This window comes from Platichthys flesus, chromosome 6, assembly GCF_949316205.1.
Source record: "Platichthys flesus chromosome 6, fPlaFle2.1, whole genome shotgun sequence".
NCBI classification, from domain to species: domain Eukaryota; kingdom Metazoa; phylum Chordata; class Actinopteri; order Pleuronectiformes; family Pleuronectidae; genus Platichthys; species Platichthys flesus.
Window position 1 is genome coordinate 25,714,807 of NC_084950.1, and position 21,901 is coordinate 25,736,707.

The 21,901-nt window shown below is 40.9% G+C and overlaps 1 protein-coding gene across 1 annotated transcript in view; it reads left to right on the top strand.

Moving 5' to 3' along the window:
- The window catches only part of LOC133955313 (copine-8-like), a 68,070-nt gene that overhangs the window by 33,833 nt on the left and 12,336 nt on the right, over nt 1-21,901 (top strand). Inside the window, exons 6-14 of the mRNA XM_062390100.1 lie at nt 4,077-4,153; nt 8,596-8,659; nt 9,821-9,924; nt 10,617-10,721; nt 12,701-12,742; nt 14,666-14,741; nt 16,554-16,610; nt 20,717-20,778; nt 21,047-21,093. Of these exons, the coding sequence (XP_062246084.1) occupies nt 4,077-4,153; nt 8,596-8,659; nt 9,821-9,924; nt 10,617-10,721; nt 12,701-12,742; nt 14,666-14,741; nt 16,554-16,610; nt 20,717-20,778; nt 21,047-21,093 (634 nt within the window). The remainder of the gene's footprint in view (nt 1-4,076; nt 4,154-8,595; nt 8,660-9,820; nt 9,925-10,616; nt 10,722-12,700; nt 12,743-14,665; nt 14,742-16,553; nt 16,611-20,716; nt 20,779-21,046; nt 21,094-21,901) is intronic.

A 21,901-nucleotide genomic window follows, 5' to 3' on the forward strand; every position in this document is an offset into this window, starting at 1 on the left:
TCCTCCTCCATCTTGACTTAATATCTGTTCCTTCAGATTTCACAGCCCTACAGCCACATTCTTTACCTTCCTTTCAAACAGAATTTTCAGCAATGCCCTGCTCCAGTTCTGTCAATTACCCGGGCTCCATCTCCACCCACGGCCCCTTTCATGTTACCCGTCCTCATACTCATTGCCAACTGCAGGTAGAGTTCTTTTCCTCCGATCCAACCCCAGAGTACCCCGGGGCTTCTTCTGAGAGCGCTGAGCAATGTGAGCACAGCGACTCACTCTCAGCATGAAGACTGAGGACGCTTGGATGCGTTCTGTCGTTGCTGTGGATGTGTGGGATTGGAGATCTGGCACACAGTGATGGCTCTATTGTTCGGGCAAAGTCCATCCCCAGTCTCAGTCGCTATAAATAACCGAATATGCAAATAGTGCTCACAAGTACAGTATCTCTCTTGACAGCTTCAGTGCCACCATTTGAGGATGACTCCTTCCTCCCATCAAAGCAGATGTTGTCGCTGTGCCATATGGTGTGCATACCTTGTGCCGATATGGCTGCAGGGAAAGAAACAGAGAAACAGGGTTTACAGTAAAACCTAATCAAGGGCTGGCTGTCCTGTTTCATATTAGAAGAAATTATGTTGCTTTTTCATGATGACAGATGTTTGTCATGTCCTCTACTTTCATGATCCCAATCGGCTTCTAACTATCATCAAACTAAGTCTTTTGTTATTGTTTTTATTTAGAGATCCCGTAGGGGCAGAAGTTTCATTTGGTACATTTAAGGCAGAAAGTGTGGGCGTGAGTGTTTTGTCAAGTCCTATCTAACAATATGGTCAGAGGGACTTTATGAACAATAGACATAGACAAAAGGTCTGTGGATGTCCCATTTTAGAGGCCTTATGAGTAGAAGAACTTTAAGAAAGGATGTTTTGGGAAGTCAGCCTGTTAATCTGAGGCGCCTGAGTCTCTAGCTGAGGATTTATGTGGCGTAGCTGGCGCAAAGCTGGGGCAGCTAGCTAGCAGCACAATTCTTTTGGAAAACCAGAGGGTTTTTGTCTTCTTCTTTCAAGAACTCGGCTCGGGGAAAAATATATGTTCGGCACCGGCAAAGATCTTTGGAGCAGCTTTCTGCCCGCCAGACTAAACACAACTCATCTGTCAAGTATTTACACACACGCTCGCACATACACGTACATGCATACTTACACATGCACACATTTATACACAATCTGGTAGGGGAGACCTCAGTATCAGTGGATAAACAATAAGTCCAGGTCTGTTTTGAACTGCCTGTTTCTTTTTTTACACCTTCCTCTTTCTCTGCTTTGCTGTTCTTGTCAGCCAAATGCTCTTCCTGCTTGAACTGACTCTTCTCTCATGGTCACCCTTCAGTGATCAACAAGGACACGGCTCTCTCTGTATTAGATGTCAATGTGCATACTATACATGGGACACAGCAGGGAAGCTGGTCAGTTAGCATGTCTAAAGTCTGAGGAACTTAACAACCAGAGTAGTTGTCGTTCCAAGAATTATTTTTTTGTGATCTCTTTATCTCTGTAGAAATCAGATTCTGTGCCCAGCAAATACAATGTTTTCGCTTTTGTGTGTGTCCCCATAATGGCAGATTCCTCACACGGAGCCAATCACCTAACTGGCTCTGCCTTGTGTCCTTGATTGTCCTTTATAGATAATGGGATGAAAGTGACAGGAGGCTTGCAACTAACAATTATTTTCAATTAATATTCATCTGCTTGTTATATTCATGATTAATCAATGAATAATTTTGCGTATAACATGAAAAACTATATATATATATATATATTAAAAAAAAATCAAACGATATAAATGATTTAAGCTCAATGCATGTCAGAAAGCAGCTTTAATGATTTAGTTACCAATTAAGCAGGTTCCCAGCAACTAACTGCAGTTGCTGGTTAATGTCAACATCTGTAGTTGACATTTAAGAGATGGTGTGAAATAAGAAAATAAATATGTGGAATATATATCTCCATATGGGAAATGTTTTCTTTTGGCACGGTCTAGTTGGAACAGTGGAACCTATGAAGAGGGACATATTATGCCCATTTCACCACAGTTGATATTGTTCCTTGGGGTCTTAAGAATCAGGGTGGTCCTGCCCTCCTGCGTGGTGCTCCAGATACGCAGAGTGTTCCCTGATGCTCAGGGAAGTTATACAGGGTTCAGACCTGCCCTTGATTGAAACTCAACACATAGCTGGCTATAACTTCCTGCTTGTCAGGTTTCTCATACTGTTGTATGTTTGGATTTTAAATAAAGCCTGTGAGAATCACGGAAGGTTGCATCTGCTTTCACCGGCTTTGCTGTGCACTCGCCCTTCTTATATATTACATCTGTCCCCCGCAGGCACACAGGACACAGCTCCAGGAGGCAGTTTTCATAGATAATATATGTGGGTGTCTTATGAACAGGGTTGGAAGATTCCATTCTATTAGAAAGACAAAGATTTCACCAAAAGGCTGCAACAGCTAAAAAAGTGTAGGATGGTAATCTATCTGATTATTGAAATGTTTAGATTAAATATTGAGTCACTCACGTCACATCTGCTGACTCAGTCAAGACTGTGATCGAGTCATCAGGATCATAGGTAGCATCCTGTGGCTCTCCGAAGTCCATACTTGGGTTGTCCTATCCCTCCTCCAAGCGAGGTCTCTTACAGCTGAGGTCCCAACACCGACATCAGTGCAGCACAGTTTTCTGTGTGCCTATGATAAAACAGACATTCAGTATCCATGAGGTCACAAAAAATGAGATGCTGTTACAGCGTTCACACGGAGACACAATCAATGACATGACGAAGTAACTGAGGGTAAACAAACCTGTACTTTTGTAGTGAGGTTGGCGCCCCGTGGCAGCTGCTCACGGCCGGCGCCCCGTGGCAGCTGCTGACGGCCTGCGCCCCGTGGCAGCTGCTGACGGCCGACGCCCCGTGGCAGCTGCTCACGGCCGACGCCCCGTGGCAGCTACTCACGGCCGGCGCCCCGTGGCAGCTACTCACGGCCGACGCCCCGTAGCAGCTACTCACGGCCGGCGCCCTTAGCTAACTTCCAGTTACAGCAGCTACTAGGCACACGCGAGCGGAGGGGGGGAAAGCGCGTGGAGAGCACAACACTCATGAACCTGCCGTGCGAACACCGTTCACCGTGGACTCCGACGCCGTCTTCTCGCTAAGACTCGCCAGCCGTCCTCATTAATTGTTCAATAACGTTATTAATAGTCGAACATGAAAACTCCTGTAAAGTCTCTACCTATCCCCCACCACTACATACTAGCCCCCCACCCCCTCACACACAGCACAACATGCTAACGGCACAAGCCTCCTCACAAAATGTCTAAAAGAAGCAAATACCAGAATAATTTAAAAAAAATACTTACATTTCCCTCGTCTTCAGTATTGCGATGGAAAGATGGCACCGACCCCTCTTTCAATAACAACCTTTTCGAGAATCCGTTGTTATATTGGCCCAGGTTGATAAAACAGTCCGATTCAAAGTGGTGGCAGGAACGTTGCCATCATATATGAACTCAATCCATCTCAATCTTGTGTCTTCTAAAGCTGGAGTCACATGAAGACATGTTTGCAGCCGACCACCGATTCATGCTGCTGTTAGCTTATCCAAGTGTTTCCAAGGCTTGCAAGAATGAAATGGCGGACACCGGTGGACCGAGCTTCTATAAAGAGGGAGGGTCCATCTAGGGGTGGGTCGAGTGGTAGTGGGGGAGTGCATAGAGCTATGGGGGAATGTACTACATGGGCATTTTTCGACTATGTCGTCTATTTCGAGGGAAATTCCATTGGACGCACTTTAGCACATAGTTTCTGAAATAGAGGAAGCACAACAAATCGCGGGAGTGATTTTTTGCCAGAGTTTTTGGGACGGTGGACATGCCAGATACCCAAACTAATGTGTAGAAGCACTACAAAAGTGGAATTTTCATAATATGTCCCCTTTAATGAATGTTTCTCTCTGCTACTTACTGTCCTGCTTTATATTTGCCTTTATTTCTCTCTCATGTGTTTACTTGTTTGCGTCTCACACATGCAGGACTTCCTGGGCCAGGCTTTCGGTACTCTGGGTGAAATCGTCGGTTCCCTGGGAAGCCGCTTGGAAAAACCTTTGATGTAAGTAGCACATGCACTAGCAAACAAACACATACACACACACACACACACACACACACACTCTTCTGCTATTCTAATTAGACACTAATAACCGGAAGCAAAGGTGCAAAGGGCTCGCATGGAATCACTCTAATCGGGTAGTCAGTATATTGAGTGCGGCAGAAAAGTTGTTTGGGTTCATGCTCAGATTTTATTTATAGATTTCTGTTCCTTTCAGATGATGAAGATGTTAATGTAAGCGTACGCTTTCTCCATCAGCTAAATGAGACAGATAGTTAAACAGCAACAGGGCCAATGACAGACTGTGAACATGTTGAGGTGGTAAACAGCGTGTAGTGAAAAGGAACAGTACACCCTAATGGGAAGATGTCAGTGATGAGTGGAGCCCCCAGCTCCATTTCTAAAGAAGCTTAAATGGAACGGAAGCCTTGACTCAAGCCTTAAGAAATGATCTGGGACTATTCCGTTTGAATAAATATATGTTATTCTGCTCTGTTTCTGATTACGGAACAAAGTAGGAATACCTGTAGCCAGCTCATGACACATTTTCCATATGCTGCTGTGTGTGTAGATGGTTTAACTTTTTTCTCCTCCTCCTTCTTCCTTCTTGTATTTGTGATCACTCCCTAATGCAGTGGAGGGAACCTTTTTCCTATTGAGGACCATTTCAGCTTTTACTATTACATTGGCGACTTTGTATTATATTTACAGAATGAACAATTCAGAAGAGATGGTCATGTTTATATTTTATGTAAAAGTGTATTAGACGGTTAAACAAATATTACATTTCTTTTTCACAAGGGTTTGATAATAACATCTTAGGAACCTTTGCCTATTTTTTCTTCTAAATAATGGTATCAGAAATGATTTAATCCCTAATATCAGTATCCGCAACAGCCAATTTAGGCCAGGCTCTAAAACACCAAAAATAAATATATACAAATATACAGAAGACTTGAAAAAGACTGACTCAAATATATAAAGTCAATGAAGCCTTTAAGTGACACCTTTAGAAAGAAATAGGTAAATGCATAATACGCTTCAATGTTAATACACCTTCTCTGAATCCCATGTACAGCTCCTAAGGCAACACTCTCTAAAAAAAAAGACACTTCTTTGTTGTGCCACATTGATAAAGTGGGTTGGAGTGTATGATATCGTCTCAGCTTAACTGAAACTGTCCTCTAACTCACAGAGCTGAACTGCAGCATCTTCTTCAGCTTCTGAAGAGAACAATTTGTTGGTACTTTTGTTTCCCTCCTGAGGCACAAAGCCGTCAGAAGTGTGACCGTCGCCTTGTCCCCTGTCTGGCAGTAGTGTCATGTGTGTGTGTTTGTGTCTGTGTGTAAATGTGTGTAAAAGTGTGTGTGTGTGTGTGTGTGTGTGTGTGTGTGTGTGCGTGTGTGTGTGTGTGTGTGTGTGAATGTGTTTATGTGTGTCTAAGATTGAAGATAGTGACTGCACTAGCATCTACATCAATGACCGTCTGTCTGTCTCTGTCAGTGTGTTAATGTTTGTGTGTGTGTGTGTGTGTGTGTGTGTGTGCGTGTGTGTGTGTGTGTGTGTGTGTGTGTGTGTGTGTGTGTGTGTGTGTGTGTGTGTGTCTGTGTGTTTGGTGCGTGTGTGTGTGTCAGTGTCAGTTGCAACAGTTGCAGCTGCATGGTTCTGCTGAAGAATGACACACAAGAGATATGATGTAAGAATGTGTTTCTGTCACTGAGTTATGTAATCACCTCTGCCTCATTCACTCTGTTTCATATATTTGTGTGTTTGTGTGTGTGTGTGTGTGTTCATACCTACACGTATTATTTCAATTCTTTTTATAAATATTTATAAATATTCTTTTTTATTTTGTAATGCTTGTTTGTGTCTGAAAGTTTTTGCAACTGTATGTGTGCATATATTTTATTCATTCAGGTGCTTCCAAACCCCCTCACCCCCAAACAAAACATCTTAAGTCACTTCTGCTCAGTCAATTGTAGGTGGATCAAAAACACAAAAAAAGACAACACAAAAATGACAATATCCTCCAAACACTCAATGCCACAGTAAGCTTGTTTCCCATATTTTTGATATATTTTCTTCAGTAACTGAGAAAACCTTCTACAGCACAGTTTGTGTCTCAGAGGGGAGTCACCAATGTTTTGTTGCTGCTTGATGACTTTGATTAAACGTTTTTAACAGTCACTCAAGTATCTAGGAACCGCTTTAGCTTTAAGTAGATCATAATTGGCTTTCCAACCACCAAGGGTATGCTTGGTGGTGCTTGATGCTTTTGTTTTTGAACTATTGCCTTTATTTAATGAAAGAAACTCATGTTTAAGACTGTATTGCCAGAATATTGATATTGAAAACTTCTCCCAAACCCCAGTTTGATGTTTGACAACGGCAATGGGGGTGGCTAACAATATGGAACACATTGTTTGAGATATTTATTTATACAACATAAGTGTATTATGCTATGGTTGTTTTTTTTTCCTAATTCCACTCAAGAGTGTGGTCTTTCATTTTGAGAACAGGATTTATTAATTTCAAGTTCAGATTTTCTTGAGCATTCACATTGTGCCCCAAATCCCTAAAGTGACAAAACTAGAATGTCCTAATAACATCTATGCTAATGCAGGTGAATACAATTACGAGGTTCATGCTCAGGACATGTCTTCCTGCTTTCCCTACGTTGTGTGACAATAATGGTACAGCACATTGACATTTGAGATTTATTCAATGCAAATTGTAAAGCTTGGAGGCTCTGCATTAGTTCTCTTATAAATCAGAAGCACACTGCTTCAGGCTTTGAGCCGTGGTCTGTAGGCAACCCTGCCAGGATGTATTGTTATCAGAGGAGCAGTTCAGTTCAGTAACATCGCTGCTATAAGCTAGTTAAAGTGCATCATGTATCTTCAAGGAGGGGTGTGACATTAAATAATGAATGTTTTTTTTTAAGGTTTAAAAAATGACCATAATACATTAAAACGATATTCAACCAAGATATTACACTTATTATCGTTATTTTTAAATCTCTATTTATATCCTTTGCTCTTGTCTTGTCAAAATTCCTCAACCAATAGAATGCCAGATGTAGTGTTGACATGTGAAGTTGTCCCGCCCTCGTTATGGGTATTAGCTTTACTGAGCCTCATATTGGCGGTCACTTAAACCGTGATCCTACACTCACGCCCACCACGGCTTTATTTGCACACTCAGCTAACCCACCCACAACAGCGTAAGAAATGCTGGATGAGCAGCAAGAGCTTAGTTCAAGCGTAAGCAGGGCAAATCCAACTGCAAGCATGGGGCTATTTGAGTGTGAGCGCGGTGTTTTGAATATAAGCAATAAAAGATCTGAACCTGAAATTCTGGAAATATCACACTCTTGAAATAAACTTTAAAATGATTTTACTTGAAACGTGCTTTTTGGAACATTTCTGCTTTTCATTGATGGGAAAAAGGAAAGTGCCACATCCTGACATGTTGATCCCATCATCACATAATTTAGCAGGTTGTCATTAACAGAACAAAACACTGATGTAATACAGACCGATATGTGGGTATATGCTATACTTACATAAAAAACTCAGACTAATATGATATACACACTTCCAAATTACCAAAGCAAAGAATCAACTCAGTATGTGATGAGTTCAGATGATGATGAAAGTATTCAGTACTGGTCATTTACTCAATGCAATTTTAAATGTGGATGTTTTATGGCTCACTCTGTTTCCATTCATCCAACTCACCTCTCATCTACCTCTCTGTCCTTCTTCCTCTCCCCTGTGTCTTTTATCTCTGTCTTCTCCTCCCTCTTTCTCGCTGCCATTTTTCCATCTGCCCGCTTACTGAGCAATCTCCCTGCTCGCACAGAAAATGAATCCCCCTGAATGCTTCCCTGTGTATCAAAAGACAGCAGTGTTTGTCTCAGGTGACAGACAGGATGGGGAGGGGGGTGATTCACAAGCCGGGCTTCAATTTGCCTTCAGTTTCCCTCCACATGTGTCATCGTAGGCTCTCTCCCATTACTGGACAGTACATGGCCAAATTAAATTATCTCTGCCCTGCCTCCTTCTGAATCTGGCCCCGGGTCAGTGGCATTCTTTTGGTCTATTTTTAGTGGTTGTTCTCCCCTGGCTTTATTGGCTGAATATTACGCTTCACCAGCTCAGGATGTAAACAAACATCGCAGCTGAAATGTCACTGGGTGTGGTTTAATTACCTTGATGTTCTGTTTCCAAGGCTTTCATTCAGCAATAATGAACAGTTATTTAGCCCAGGTCTGGTCGTTGAGCATTTAAGTTTTTGTGATTTAGCTTTATTCTCTAATCTTTGATTAGGTTAGATTGGATTATATTTGATTTGTTGTACCTGTCATGAAGCCATTTCTTAAAGTGTCAGGCTTCTTGAATCTAACCAAAATTTTCTGTTCTTCTCTTTTTTACTTCAAGTGGGATCCCAGGGAAGAAATGTGGAACCATCATAGTGAGAGCAGAAGAGCTGAGCAACTGCAGGGTGAGAGTTCATCATTTGTTCCCCTGTTGAAGGTTTTGAATTAAAACATCAGACATTCAGAGACCTTTCTCCTCTTTTTGCTTCTTCACTCTTCTGCAGTGAGCACTCTGAACCCTCTAGTACTTCACACAGCTGATAATAAAAACTGTCTTTGACACAAATCTGGTTGTAGTAAGGTTAATGAATATATAAAATAAATATTCTTAAAATGCATTTTTTAGGTTAACAAAACCATTTATATACAATTTTAACAAAACACAGTTACATCCAGCACTAATAAACAAACAAATACAGTCTAACTGCCCTCTAATAAGTCCTACCCCCCCCCCCTTCATGGTATATACCTCTGCCAAGGCCCAACAGTCCCCTTATAAATCCTCATTTAAATTCACTAGATTTGAGTCTGTACCAAACTACGCACAGTTTTCCTAACCCTTACAACATCTTTCTTCCAAACTTTGTGGAAACCCGTCCAGTTTGTGTGTTACCTAGATACCAAACACTCCAACCAACCAAACCTCTGTTTAAACCTGTTGGACACTGTAGTTATATCTCCAATTAAACTTTGTTCTGAGCCAGACTCTTATCTTTTTTTTCTCTAAGTTAAAAAATGTTCGGGGAAAAACACTATAAAATATATTTTGTTAAATGTAGACACATTTCTTCACAATATATTTCTTCTCCGTGTAATAGTAGAATTATTATTTTCTAATGTCAAACCCTCAAACAGAAAATATGTATTTATGTATCACAACATTTTTTGTTTTCATCTTTCAACATCAAAGAACAAATGTCAAGACGTGTATCAAAACACTTGCAAAATTATTTACATCACTTAATTGAAAAATAACCCCTGAACATCATATATTATAGATTTAATATGATATCATGGTAACAATGTATGTTAGAGGGTGGAAGTCCTTTAGTTTCCCTTTTTTGGGGCAGATAAAGATCAGATATTAATTTCAGCCCCCAGAACTCAGTGAGGAAAAGATCCAGATTCACACAAACACAATGTGTTATTTCCTTTTTCATTAATATTGATGCACTACTGAAATAGAGCAAGTGCTGCATTTAGGTGATAAAACAGAAATATAGAGAGAACAAACACAACTAAAGAGTCTTTGTAAACCTTACAGTACAAACAATTATTTTTTTCAGGAGTCGGTGATGCTACAGTTTTGTGGCAACAAGCTGGACAAGAAAGACTTTTTTGGGAAATCTGATCCTTTCCTTGTCTTCTACCGCAGCAACGAAGACGGATCGTAAGTTGACATGCCGAATCTGCGGACATCCATTTTCTAAATTTACAAAGCAGCGATCTCAGTTTTACACACAAAAGCGCATAAACACAGAATGTAAAGATGCCTGAAATGAATATAGACGCTGAGAGTAATTTGTCATGCTCCAGAAAGCTCTCATACACGGGATATAAGGTCTAAACTGCCTATGTGGCGTTACGTAATGCTCGCTGTTGTATACAGTATGTGACTTATGCCATCCAGCCATCAACAGGAGAAAGCAGCAAAGGGAGGGATGAGCCATAGGACAGCGTTGACAAGAGGGAAATAAAGGGAGAGAAAGATGGATAAGATGGAGTTAAGTGAAAACAGTATGTGGGGGTCAGAGTTTCTTCGCCCTGCAGATGCTTTTATTCAAGTCGACTTCAGCTTCTCGCACTTAGCACATTCTCTCTTTGTGCAGCTGGGTATTTACTGATGCAGCCTAAATGTTCAGCCCCGGGGCATAACAGCAGCACGCTGCAGCAACAAGGAGCCACACTGGTTACTGTATTAAAAAGAATGGGAAATAAGTAGTTTCAGCAACGTATGAAGTAAATGAAATACTTCTAACAAAACGCTCCCCTTTGTCACGAAGAGACTAGGGGCACAAAGGCTTTTGTATGTACCTGCGAGGTAGATTTGTCATCTGTTAACAATGTTGTGATGTCTTACAGGTATACCATCTGCCACAAAACAGAGGTGGTGAAGAACAATCTGGATCCGGTGTGGCAGGCTTTTAAAATCCCTGTCAGGGCGCTGTGTAACGGAGACTATGACAGGTACAGGGAGAGAAAAACACTTTACTGACAATGTTCACAGTCAAACTTCTAAATTATTCTCACAAATGACAGACATAGAAGAAAATCATTTTTCCAAAATAGTTTTGAAAGTGCACGAGGATCCAAGTGATACAGCCGTTTGACTCTAGTATTTGATTTGATTAGGTTTAACAGCAATATATGTGCAACCTGATTGGGCTGCAGGTACCGCCTCATGCAACCAGTATACGTAGTGACAAGGACACGAGCAGAACACAAAATTAGAGAAGATTCGGACAGGGAGCATGAGGAGAGAGTAACTGTTTGTGGCCACCACATGTACAACCATTTTGTTTTGGCGTTGTCTTGCTTTTGCCTCCACTGCACCTGATGTCACTTTCATTTGCAGAGAAGCTTGTGAAATAGATTCACAATCACTTTTGCTTCCTAAAAGGACAGATTGCTGTTCCTGAAGTTCTAAACATCTAATTTAGCTCATAGTCCCAATTTAACTGTGGCAGAGAGAGCGCAATGCAACTTAAGAAAACACATAAACAACTTAATTTGGCATCACATGCTGCAAGTACAAAGACAAGAGGTCTGTGACATCTGAAGTTAATGAAGTTGGCTACTCATTAGAGGTGTTATGTTTTGTGTGTTTGTTAGCATCTTTACACACAAACTACTTATGTATTTCCATGAAACTGGTCAAAGGATGTGACATGGGTCAGGAAAGAATCTCATTTTGTCGCAGAAAAGATTTAATTTTCTTTCACGTTCCTTAAAACTGCTTTTGAATTTCTCAAGAATTAATGCAGAGATCGTTCTGAAAATAATCAGACATTTGTAGAGTTCAAACATCTATGATGGTGACATTTTGTGCAAATCCAGGATAATGGTCAAAATGTAGTGGATCCCCAAAAAATTTTAGGGGGTTGATTTGTATGTATGTATGTCAACAATTATTCCTTAAAACTCTATCAGCAAATTGATATTTTGCCTTATTACCTGCAATTTGTAAGATTAATATGTAACATATGCAACAAATGTAAGTGCAATATGGTGATAGAAGGCAAGGTCATTTTATTTATGAAGCACCTTTCAACACAGAGTAGGATTCAGACTTGCTGGAGGTGTGCTGAGTGTCTTTCTAGTTTCAACATTGTGATGGCATGATTAAGGTTTATATCTTAGATACAAATTTCAGCAGCGCTAATACTTGTTGTGTTATGTGGATTTGCAGAACATGCGTTTTCAAATTTAGGAAGCTTTTTAGTTTGCATGTGTTTATTTAAGCAGATCTCTTAGCCACCATATATTAGCCATAAATGTGTCAAGCCATTGCTACCTGATAATTACCTGTTCATGTCATGTTGGATTTACAGGAAAAACAGGTTCTGACATGTTACTAGTCATGTACATATCCAGGTGCAAGTACGGCCTCTGATAACACATTGATAGATATCACATTATTACCATGGACACACATGGAAGCCTCTGTCCTTTTCTTCTATGGAAAAATTTGTCTATGGTTATAGTTAAAGTTAATTTAATGAATGTACTCCTATATGGAACCTGCACAGTACTTTAACCATCACACAACCAGTTATCAAATGACATAAGCACTCCCAGGTTATAAGCACACTTTTGTGAGAGAGGACTTGTCTCTTTGTTTGGTTTATTGGTGGGTGGCAACCAACGTCAAGGTGCATTACCACCATCCATTGTCTGTTTCAATATCTCCAGTCAGGATACAGATTTAATGACTGGGAAGCCGTGGTGGGATGCACTGAGTGAGTGGTTCCTACATATATTTCCACATAGGTATACTGATAAGGAAGTTTAAGAAGAAAACACATTCTGCTTTACATAGGTCCATCCACTTAGGACATCAGCCTTCCATGGACCAGTTACCAGCCTTTTATACAGAAACATTTTAAATCAGTGATACTAATTGTTTTTTTAATAGGATTTCCCTCTCTCTTCCTCTTTCCCTGCAGGAGCATCAAGGTGGAGGTGTATGACTGGGACAGAGATGGAGGGTGAGGGAAAAATGCTCTTTCTTCTGTGTTATGAAATGACTTCATGGTATGATATGATGCTCTATCCGTCTGTATCTGTGTAGTTATTATCGTGTAACTGACATCCTGCCGTGAAAGGTATCCCTCATCCATATGCAATAAGGCCCTGTGGCAAAGTAAATGTGTTAATTACTGATGAGATTTATCCTGTGGAAACCAGACTATTACCTTTTAATTTTCTACATAAAAAATTAAAGAGGTCTTTTCTCCTTAAAACTAATAATTTACACCCTCTTGAAAAGAAAGACTAGCCTGACGTTGTCAGACTCACAATTCTAGTCAGAATGTGAGTCTGAGACCGCTCCATTGGGCTGTGATTATGGGGCGTGCAGTGGTCTAGTGGCAGAAACTTGGACTATAGGCAGAGAAGGTCTCTGGTTCGTCTCTGGTTCGACTCCACGGAGAGACAACAAAAGACGAACCTGGATTGATCTGTCCAAAAATCCAAGAGTCTCCCTACCCTGTCTAGTGCCCCTGAGCAAGGCACCTTACTCCCCCAACATCTGCTCCCCGAGCGTCGTACATGGTCGCTCACTGCTCTGTGTGTCCTGCACCAGATGGGTAAAAAGCAGAGATTAAATTTCCCTACCTGCATGAGTGTGCCTTTGCATGCCTGTGCATGTGTTTGGGATGAATAAATGGATCTTAATCTTAATCTTCAACTGACCAGGAAGTAAAATTCCTCTTCGCTCAATTGGATAGACCTACAACCAATCAGAGCATTGTAGTATGTGACGTATGCTAAGCAACGCATTGTGAGTTATTTACTAACCCGGGTTCACACCGGACACTTCAGCGCAGCGCCAAGCCTTAAATAACAGCTGGCTCCCATCCACTCCCATGTTAAAACTTTGTGCCGGTCACACCGGAGGCTGAAGCACCGCGAGGCAGCCTTGGCGCAGCGCGGTGCTTCAGCCTCCGGTGTGACTGGCACAAAGCCGTGCAGCGATCTCCTGGATCAAAGGGTAATATTATTAGCGCTGCCCGGCGGTTCAGCTTCTCTTCAGTGTCCGGTGTCAACAGCCAAGTGCCGGGGCGATAGGGATTAGCGCTGTGCTTTGGCGTCGCCTCCACGTTCTGTGTTCCTCTTTCAAAATGAATGTGCTGTCGATGTCTTCTAAAACAGACTCAATGGCAGCATCTACACATCTCAGCTCGCCAGCAGCAGGCATGTTTGTTGAAAACAAATTCAACCCAAGGGCCCTTTGATGACATGGTTGATTACGTTACCGTTGATCATCTGTCAATCATCGTATAAAGCCTGCCCTGACAATCTGATTGGCCCGGTCGGGCATAATGTTTCCTCAACGGAGCGACTCCAGACCGAACTTCCCGACCAAAAATGTTGTGGGCGGGGCTAAGTTCGTCTGGCATCCAGGCTATAGAAAGACTGCACTGATAATATAAGTTTCTCAGTTAGAGTGGATACTATAGAAAAATATCACCACTGAACCCTACATGTGACAACTCACCATACTGCCTGAGCAGTCCCTCCTACAGATAACTTCATACAGTCCGTCAGGGATAAAGATAGTGCTTATCTTTGGAAACGAAGGAATTTACACAGTTTGCTCCTTCATTGTTAATTTCACAAGCAGTTTTTGACATTTCAAGGACGTTTTGCCCCGAGCTCCCATTAATTCCTGACCATGAGTCTAAGTCTGCTGATTATCTCCATGAAATTATGAAAAATTAGAAGCAGTGCCCACGCATCCGGTAACCAAGGAGCTTGCAACACTTAACAGACAATGAAAAATAAATGAATGAAGTCTGTGATACTTGAGCAAGTGTTTTTAATATATTTTTATGGGTTCTTAGCATTTTCTGAAGTTGCTTCACTAAAGAAACAACATGGCTGGAAATGGGGCTGTGTTCGTTTTACAGGCACGACTTTATCGGTGAGTTCAGCACCAGCTACAGAGAAATGTCCAGAAGCCAGTCGCAGTTCCACATCTATGAGGTGAGTTTCTTCTCTCTCACAAACACACACACCTGTATACTCTCACACACTCACTTACTCTTCCATTAATATAAGAATCTCTGTATGACCAGAGGACTAATCCTAAAATGTTGACAAAGTGCCTTTTCCAGCCTTTACGGTACTGGGCTAACCGCCGTGGAAACTCTGACCAATCATCTCACGTCACGCTGAGCTAAACAAAGCTGGTAATTCCAATCAGCATTCTGCCAGTGATTGAGCGAAGACGTCACAGATGAGAGGAAGAATAGACAGTCACATGGTATGCTCTAAATAGAGAAAAACAGACAATGAAAGTGTTTTTAATCAAGGCTAGACTGTCTTAAATTTCCATTTGTGTGACGGGCAGTTCAAAAACAATATGCCTCATACATTACGACACCGTGGCGATTGTCAAAAGCAGCAATGCCAAACAAAATTGAACCAATTCTGCCCGGACTTGAAAATCCTCACAAGGCATGCTTTGGCTCACTTCTCCCACCAAACCATAACAGTGGGGGTGGGATATAAGAGGAGCTGTTAAAGCTGTTCATTGCAAAGATTTGTGGAAATTGTAAAAAAAATTGGTTGAGACTGTTTAGTGAATATGATTTGACAAAAACAACAACTAAACAAGCTCAAAACAGTGTGTATTAAAATGAGTGATGGATTTTAGCAAGCATAAACTCATCTGCCTCCAGAGACAAAGGTAGGAATGGGATTAGTCAGATATGGTCACAATTACCTTTGTGTGAGAAGTGAATCTGAGCCAAACCTTTATTTACTTACCAAATAAACCTGGTTGTTACATCTGGATGCAAGTATGTTTTTGAAGCAAATGTGTTTTGTCTAAATAGGTGTTTATTTATTTTCCGTTTATGGCGTGAAATTGCTTCTGGAATGTTACAAATCCACATTCTTAAATTTTCATTCACACACACACAAAAAACATATCAGCAGGTCTGCGTTATATTGAAACCTGTGTTTCCTCTGTTTGGACAAATAAACATCCAAGCTGAGCAATAGACTGATCCACTGCTTTACCAACTGGATCTGGTCATTTAAAACCAGAGTCTGTCAATCCTATTCTCATGAACTCAATATCCCAGGAATGCCTTGACAGTGTCGTCATGGCAAAATGTGGCCTTGGACACACCTACTGTAGCAGAGTACCGACTTCCCTTTGTAATAATGAAGTAATGAACACTGTGAAATGGAGGGTTGGAATGTCAACATGTTGATAGGCTTGGTAGCTGATGCGCTCCACATTTTCCAGATGCTTTAGCAGGGTGAGCTAGTTTGACCTCATTTGAAAGGTTTTTTTCTCCAGTGGGACACATCACCTCCTCATTCTTATTCAGCAGTTCCTCCTGGTTAATATTGTGATTCACACACACTATATGCACACTGACATGGAGGAGTACATCAGTGATTATATAGTGGCTCTTATGATTAATTAACAAGATTCTTCCCTTCCTCGAAGTGCACTTCACTCACTGGTCCATGAACATCTTCAGTTGCTGTGTCTCAGACCATAAATCACTGACAATCAGGAGTCAGTAAAGGTGCTTATGAAGTGCAGCTGAATCAGCTGGTTCTCACACGGCTTTTTTCTAATCAGCTCTGTGCTGGATTATCTGTAGTCGGATTATTCCAGTAACCAGGATGCGCATTATGAAAGAATAGATTAGTAGTTTAGATATAAGTTGTGAAGAGAGAAAATAAATAAATTTAGTCGTCTAACTAATGTGCCGATAAATCTTATCTGTGCAAACTCATTACACGGTACTGACTAAGTGTGTGTTATCCCCACAGGTGCTTAATCCAAAAAAAAAAGGAAAGAAGAAGAAAAAGTACCAAAACTCAGGAACGGTGAGTTTGTGCTCTCTGCTCGCTGATGTTTTTGCACTGTTACACGAATGCTGCACTTACAATTGATTCCCTTTGCAAAGTTGAAAGTGGCTATTCAGAGTTAACGTGACTTCAGATAGAATACGGTGTCGGGGAACGAGTTGTATTAGATAAACTTACAAGATTCATAGACTTGCATGTGTTTGAGTCTGTGTTGCATATTTTATTTACAATCATTTCAAGTTTATGTGTTTTGTTTGTTCGTTGGTAGAATTAAGAAAATAATACCCTGATTACCATGTTATTTTGTGGAGGGATGGGGCATCAACCATTTGAGGAACCAGCTGCAATGAAGTTAATGTCATTAAGTTAAAGTACATGTATTGCTGTAGCCCATTAATACAAGTCTGTAGCAAGTGGCTTTATAAAGAGGAAAGGGGTAGCCGTTTTCTTACTAAGGAATAAGTGCTCAGAGTAAAAAATCAATCAATCAGTCAATCAAATTTTATTTGTATAGCCCATTTTCACAAATCACAATTCGTCTCATAGGGCTTTAACATGGTGTGACATCCTCTGTCCTTAACCCTCAGCAGAGTAAGGAAAAACTACTAAAAACCCTTTTAAGAGGGTAAAAATACGTAGAAACCTCAGAGAGAGCCACATGTGAGGGATCCCTCTCCCAGGATGGACAGAAGTGCAATATATGCCACGTGTAGGAAAACATCATCAGGATAAAGGTTTTAGCAGCATTGATGAGGGTAAACATTTTGAAGGATAAATTCAATACTATATGTCAAGCAGTCCTGCTGCAATCATAGTCTATGGTCAGCAGCCAGCTAGATCATGATACGCCATCCAGATCGGATCTACTATAGTCCACAGTCCTTGTCCACTGCCGCTTATTAGGATCCATCATCAGCCGCCACCTCGGTCATGGTCCACCACCATTATATGATGCCAACCCGACACAGGATCCGCCATAACCACTGCGATCAGCCCGCAGGATATAGAATCCGCCATACTGGATCCACCATTGCGACCTCTGATACGCAATCCACAATCGTAATCCATGGTGCGGCCACAGCGGGCCCGGATCTGCGGGCGATAAAGCAAATGGACTCGGGGAAGGGGTCAAGTCAGTAACATGTACTGATAAGATATGACTTACTTCGATGTGATAAGTATGAAGAAGAGGAAGGAGAAGCTCGAAAGAGAAGCTCCATGTGTCATGTGTCATAAATTCCTTTTGCGTCTTAGCATCATCAGGTTTTTTCCTTGTAATCAATGATACAGGGAAAAAGGCTGTCCTAGAAATTTGTTTTAAGTGTGAATTAAAGGACAAATCAGAATCAAAGATCACTCTCAAGTTCCTGACTGTTTCATTGGAAGCAAGGGCAATGCAGGTTTTAAATACAAGTATAACTGGGTGTCATCCGCATAGCAGGGGAAATTACAGAGTGTGTCCTGATTATGTTTCCTAGTGGAGGCATATATAAAGAGGATAAAATTGGGCCGAGCACAGAACCCTGTGGAACACCATGGATAACTTTGGTGCGCACAGATGACTCATCATTCATTTGCACAAATTGGGAGCGATCAGAAAAATAAGATGTAAACATTACATGTTATTTAGCTGACGCTTTTGTCGAAAGTGACTTACATTGTTAGAACACTCAGCATTTATGAGGGGCCATTTTAGGGGTTCAGTATCTTGCCAAGGACACTTAGGCATGCAGATGGGAAAGAGTGGGATTCGAACCAGGAACCTTCTTGTTGCAGAACACCCGCTCTATCCCCTAGGCCACGCTCTCCTCTAAACTATTTTAGGGCGGTTCCATTAATGTTAATTAACTGTTTAAGTCTTTGTAATAAAATTTGATGGTCAATTGTGTTGAATGCTGCAGTGAGATCTAACAGAACGAGGACAGACACAAGTTCCTGATCTGAATCTATTAGAAGGTCATAAGTGACTTTCGCTAAGGCTGTCTCTGTGCTGTGATTGGCTCTGAAACCAGACTGAAAGTCTTCATATATATTATTTTCCTGGAGAGAAATGGGATCTAAGATACAGGTTGGTTTAGAATCTGAGATTATTTTGGTAAACTGATAACGGGTGATCAGAGAGAAGCTGTCTAAGTAATGGGAAGGGTTCGCAGCCGTTTCTGAGATCTCTGTTGTTGGGAGGGTATTAGTGCCAATTGAGGGCAGGAGATGGTTGATTTTATTTCTAATAGTTAGAATTGTATCATTAAAGAAGGTCATAAAGATATTGTTATTTAGGGATCGAGGAATACTGGGTTCGGTGGAGGTGTGACTCTCTGTCAGCCTGGCTACAGTGCTGAAGAGAAACCTGGGGTTGTTCTTGTTTTCTTCTATTAGTTTTGAATAGTAGGCAGCTCTGCTTTGTGCAGAGCCTTTTTATATTCTTTAACACTATTCTTCCAGTCTATTCGATTTTCAACATGGTTGCTGGAGCGCCAATTCCTTTCTAGTTTTCTCGATAATCGTTTTAACTCATTTGTCTGGGAATTATACCTAGGAGCTAATTTACTATGTTTGACATTTTTCTTTTTTAGAGGTGCTATTGAATCTAACGTTAATCGTAATGAGTCTGCAGAGCTATCGAAAAGATGATCGATCTCAATGGAGCCGGGGTTTTTAAAGAATTTGTTGTTTATATCGAGGGATAATATGGTTTTAAATTTTTTATTAGTGGCATATATTCAGTTATTGAATAATCAAAGGTTATTAAATTATGGTCTGATAGAACTGGATTGCGCGGAAGTACTGTTAAATGTTCAATTCCGACACGGTACGATGATACAAGGTCAAGTGTGTGGTCACAACAATGAGTAGGTTGGTGTACACACTGACTGAAACCAATTGAGTCTAGTATCGAAATAAATGCTACGCTAAGGCTATCTTTATTACTGTCAACATGAATATTAAAGTCTCCAACAATATTAATTTTATTGGTCTTTAGGACTAGGTTTGATTAAAACTCAGGGAATTCCGTTAAAAATTCGGTATAAGCCCCCAGAGCACGGTAAACTACAGCAAATATGATTGGCTGTTGGTGTTTCCTGGATTGGTGTGGAAGACCCAGAACAAGAAATTCAAATGAGTTGTAGCTTAGTTTAGGTGTAGGATTAATTGATAGACCGTAGTTAAAATAGCAACAAACTCCACCTCCTTGCTCGTATTCTCTGGGAACCTGTGAATTGATATGACTGGGGGGAGTAGATTCATTAGACTGACATATTCATCAGGATGCAGCCATGTCTCAGTGAGGGACAATGAATCTATGATTTAATCGGAGACTAGTTCATTAACTAAAATAGCCTTAGTTGAAAGTGATCTAAGACCACATTTAAAAGTCTGGGTTTCCTGTGTTGTTTCAGAGGTTGTGTTAATTTGTATTAGATTTTTGTGTGGAGTTCTCGCTCTGTTAATGTTTAATTTAAATAATTTAATCGAACGGTGGACAGACACAATCTCTATGGGGTTGTGTGACTGATCCAGAGTAAGAAGTGTTTAGCACTGCAGCTCTGCTTCCTGGTCCCAACTCTGGGTTGTCATGTTATAGACTTAGTAATATTACTAGATAAGAGAGCTGCTCCATCCCAAGTGGAATTAACGCCATCTCTCTTAACAAGACCAGGTTTTCTCCAAAAAGTTTGGCAATTATCTACAAAGCCCACACCTTTTACTGGACACCACCTCGACAGCCAGCGGTTAAAAGACAACATGCGGTTAAACATGTCATCACCTGTTGTGTTAGGTAGAGGGCCAGAGAAAACTACTGTGTCCGACATCGTTTTTGCGAAAGCACACACCGACTCCACATTAACTTTAGTGACCTCCGACATACGAAGCCGGGATTCATTACTGCCGACGTGAATTACGATATCGTTGTATTTATGTTTAGTTTTAGACAGCAGCTTGAGTTTAGATTCGATGTCGCCGGCTCTGGCCCCTGGGATACAGCTGACTATGGTCGCTGGTGTCGCTTACCTTACATTTCTCAAAAAAGACACAGCTAGCTGAAGAAACTTAACAAGGTATCTAACAATCTGAGGAACAGGAGCTACATGTGAAAGTGACTCCTTCTCTTGTGTGGTTGGCAGGTCACGCTCCTGTCCTGCCTGGTGGACACTGAACTCTCCTTCCTGGACTACATCAGAGGCGGGTAAGTTCACAACAACAGGCCTCATGTGATTCTCTAACATTCAGCTCTGGCATCAGTCTTATCATTTAATCCAGTTGCAGTTAAAATGCAGTGTAGACTCAGTTTAGAGAGTTACTGCACAGTTTTTATCTCTGAGCTCCAATATTAAGAGTGACTGCTGCTGATAGCCCGCTACCTAATTAGTCCCTGCTGCATGCTTTGAAACATGCTGTGGTATATCTGGAGTGATTCATGATTCCTGGATTGATTGATTTATTTTCTCTTGTAGGACTCAGATTAATTTCACAGTGGCAATTGATTTCACAGCATCAAATGGTAAGTGTGTTTAAGCTTTGCTCGTATCAGTGTAATCTATTAGGTGTGTCCAGCAACTCAAACTTAGCTGGTTAACGCTCAGATCTTGATGTGACATGAGCTCTTGACTCATTACTTATAAGTCCATTTTCCTTGATTTATTTATCCATTTTCCTTAATTTGATGACACTTTGCTTTTTTTGCGAAGAAGCAAAGGTTGGACCATTATTTGAAAATCATTTATAGATTTAAACCTCAAGTTTGATCTTATTTATTGACCACAGTTTGTACACTATGTGCCTCAGTGTTTATAATTGCAATTCAGACAGTAGTTTGCAGCTGCTTCACAGTTGCTAGTACTGTTTATGCTCAATATTAAACCAATTTGTTCTCATTAATAATTAAGATTCAAAACATGGAAAAAATTGGGCTCAGATTTAAGGATAACATACGTTCCTCCAAGCATATATACACAATACTGCTGTTTTTGTTTTAGGGATGGGTAAAGTTCTCCAGTTTCTAATTCTTTATTTAAACTATCAACACAGGTTGTGTCATTTCATAACATTGCACAAAGAGGTCGCTACACTTTTCATAATGAGGGATAAGGCCAGATAAAGACCAAAACCAACATCCTTCCATATCCTCTACCATGTGGAGGTTGGGATCAGATTGCCCCATTGCTGTAGTTTATTTACAATTCCACATAGACCGTCCTGTTACCATAAAAAACAATTAGCACACCAAATTTGTGTAAATCTGCTGCTGAAAATAGACCCCAACATATGCTTTTTACTGTTCTCCTGCTTCAGTGAGGTCTGCTTAAAAC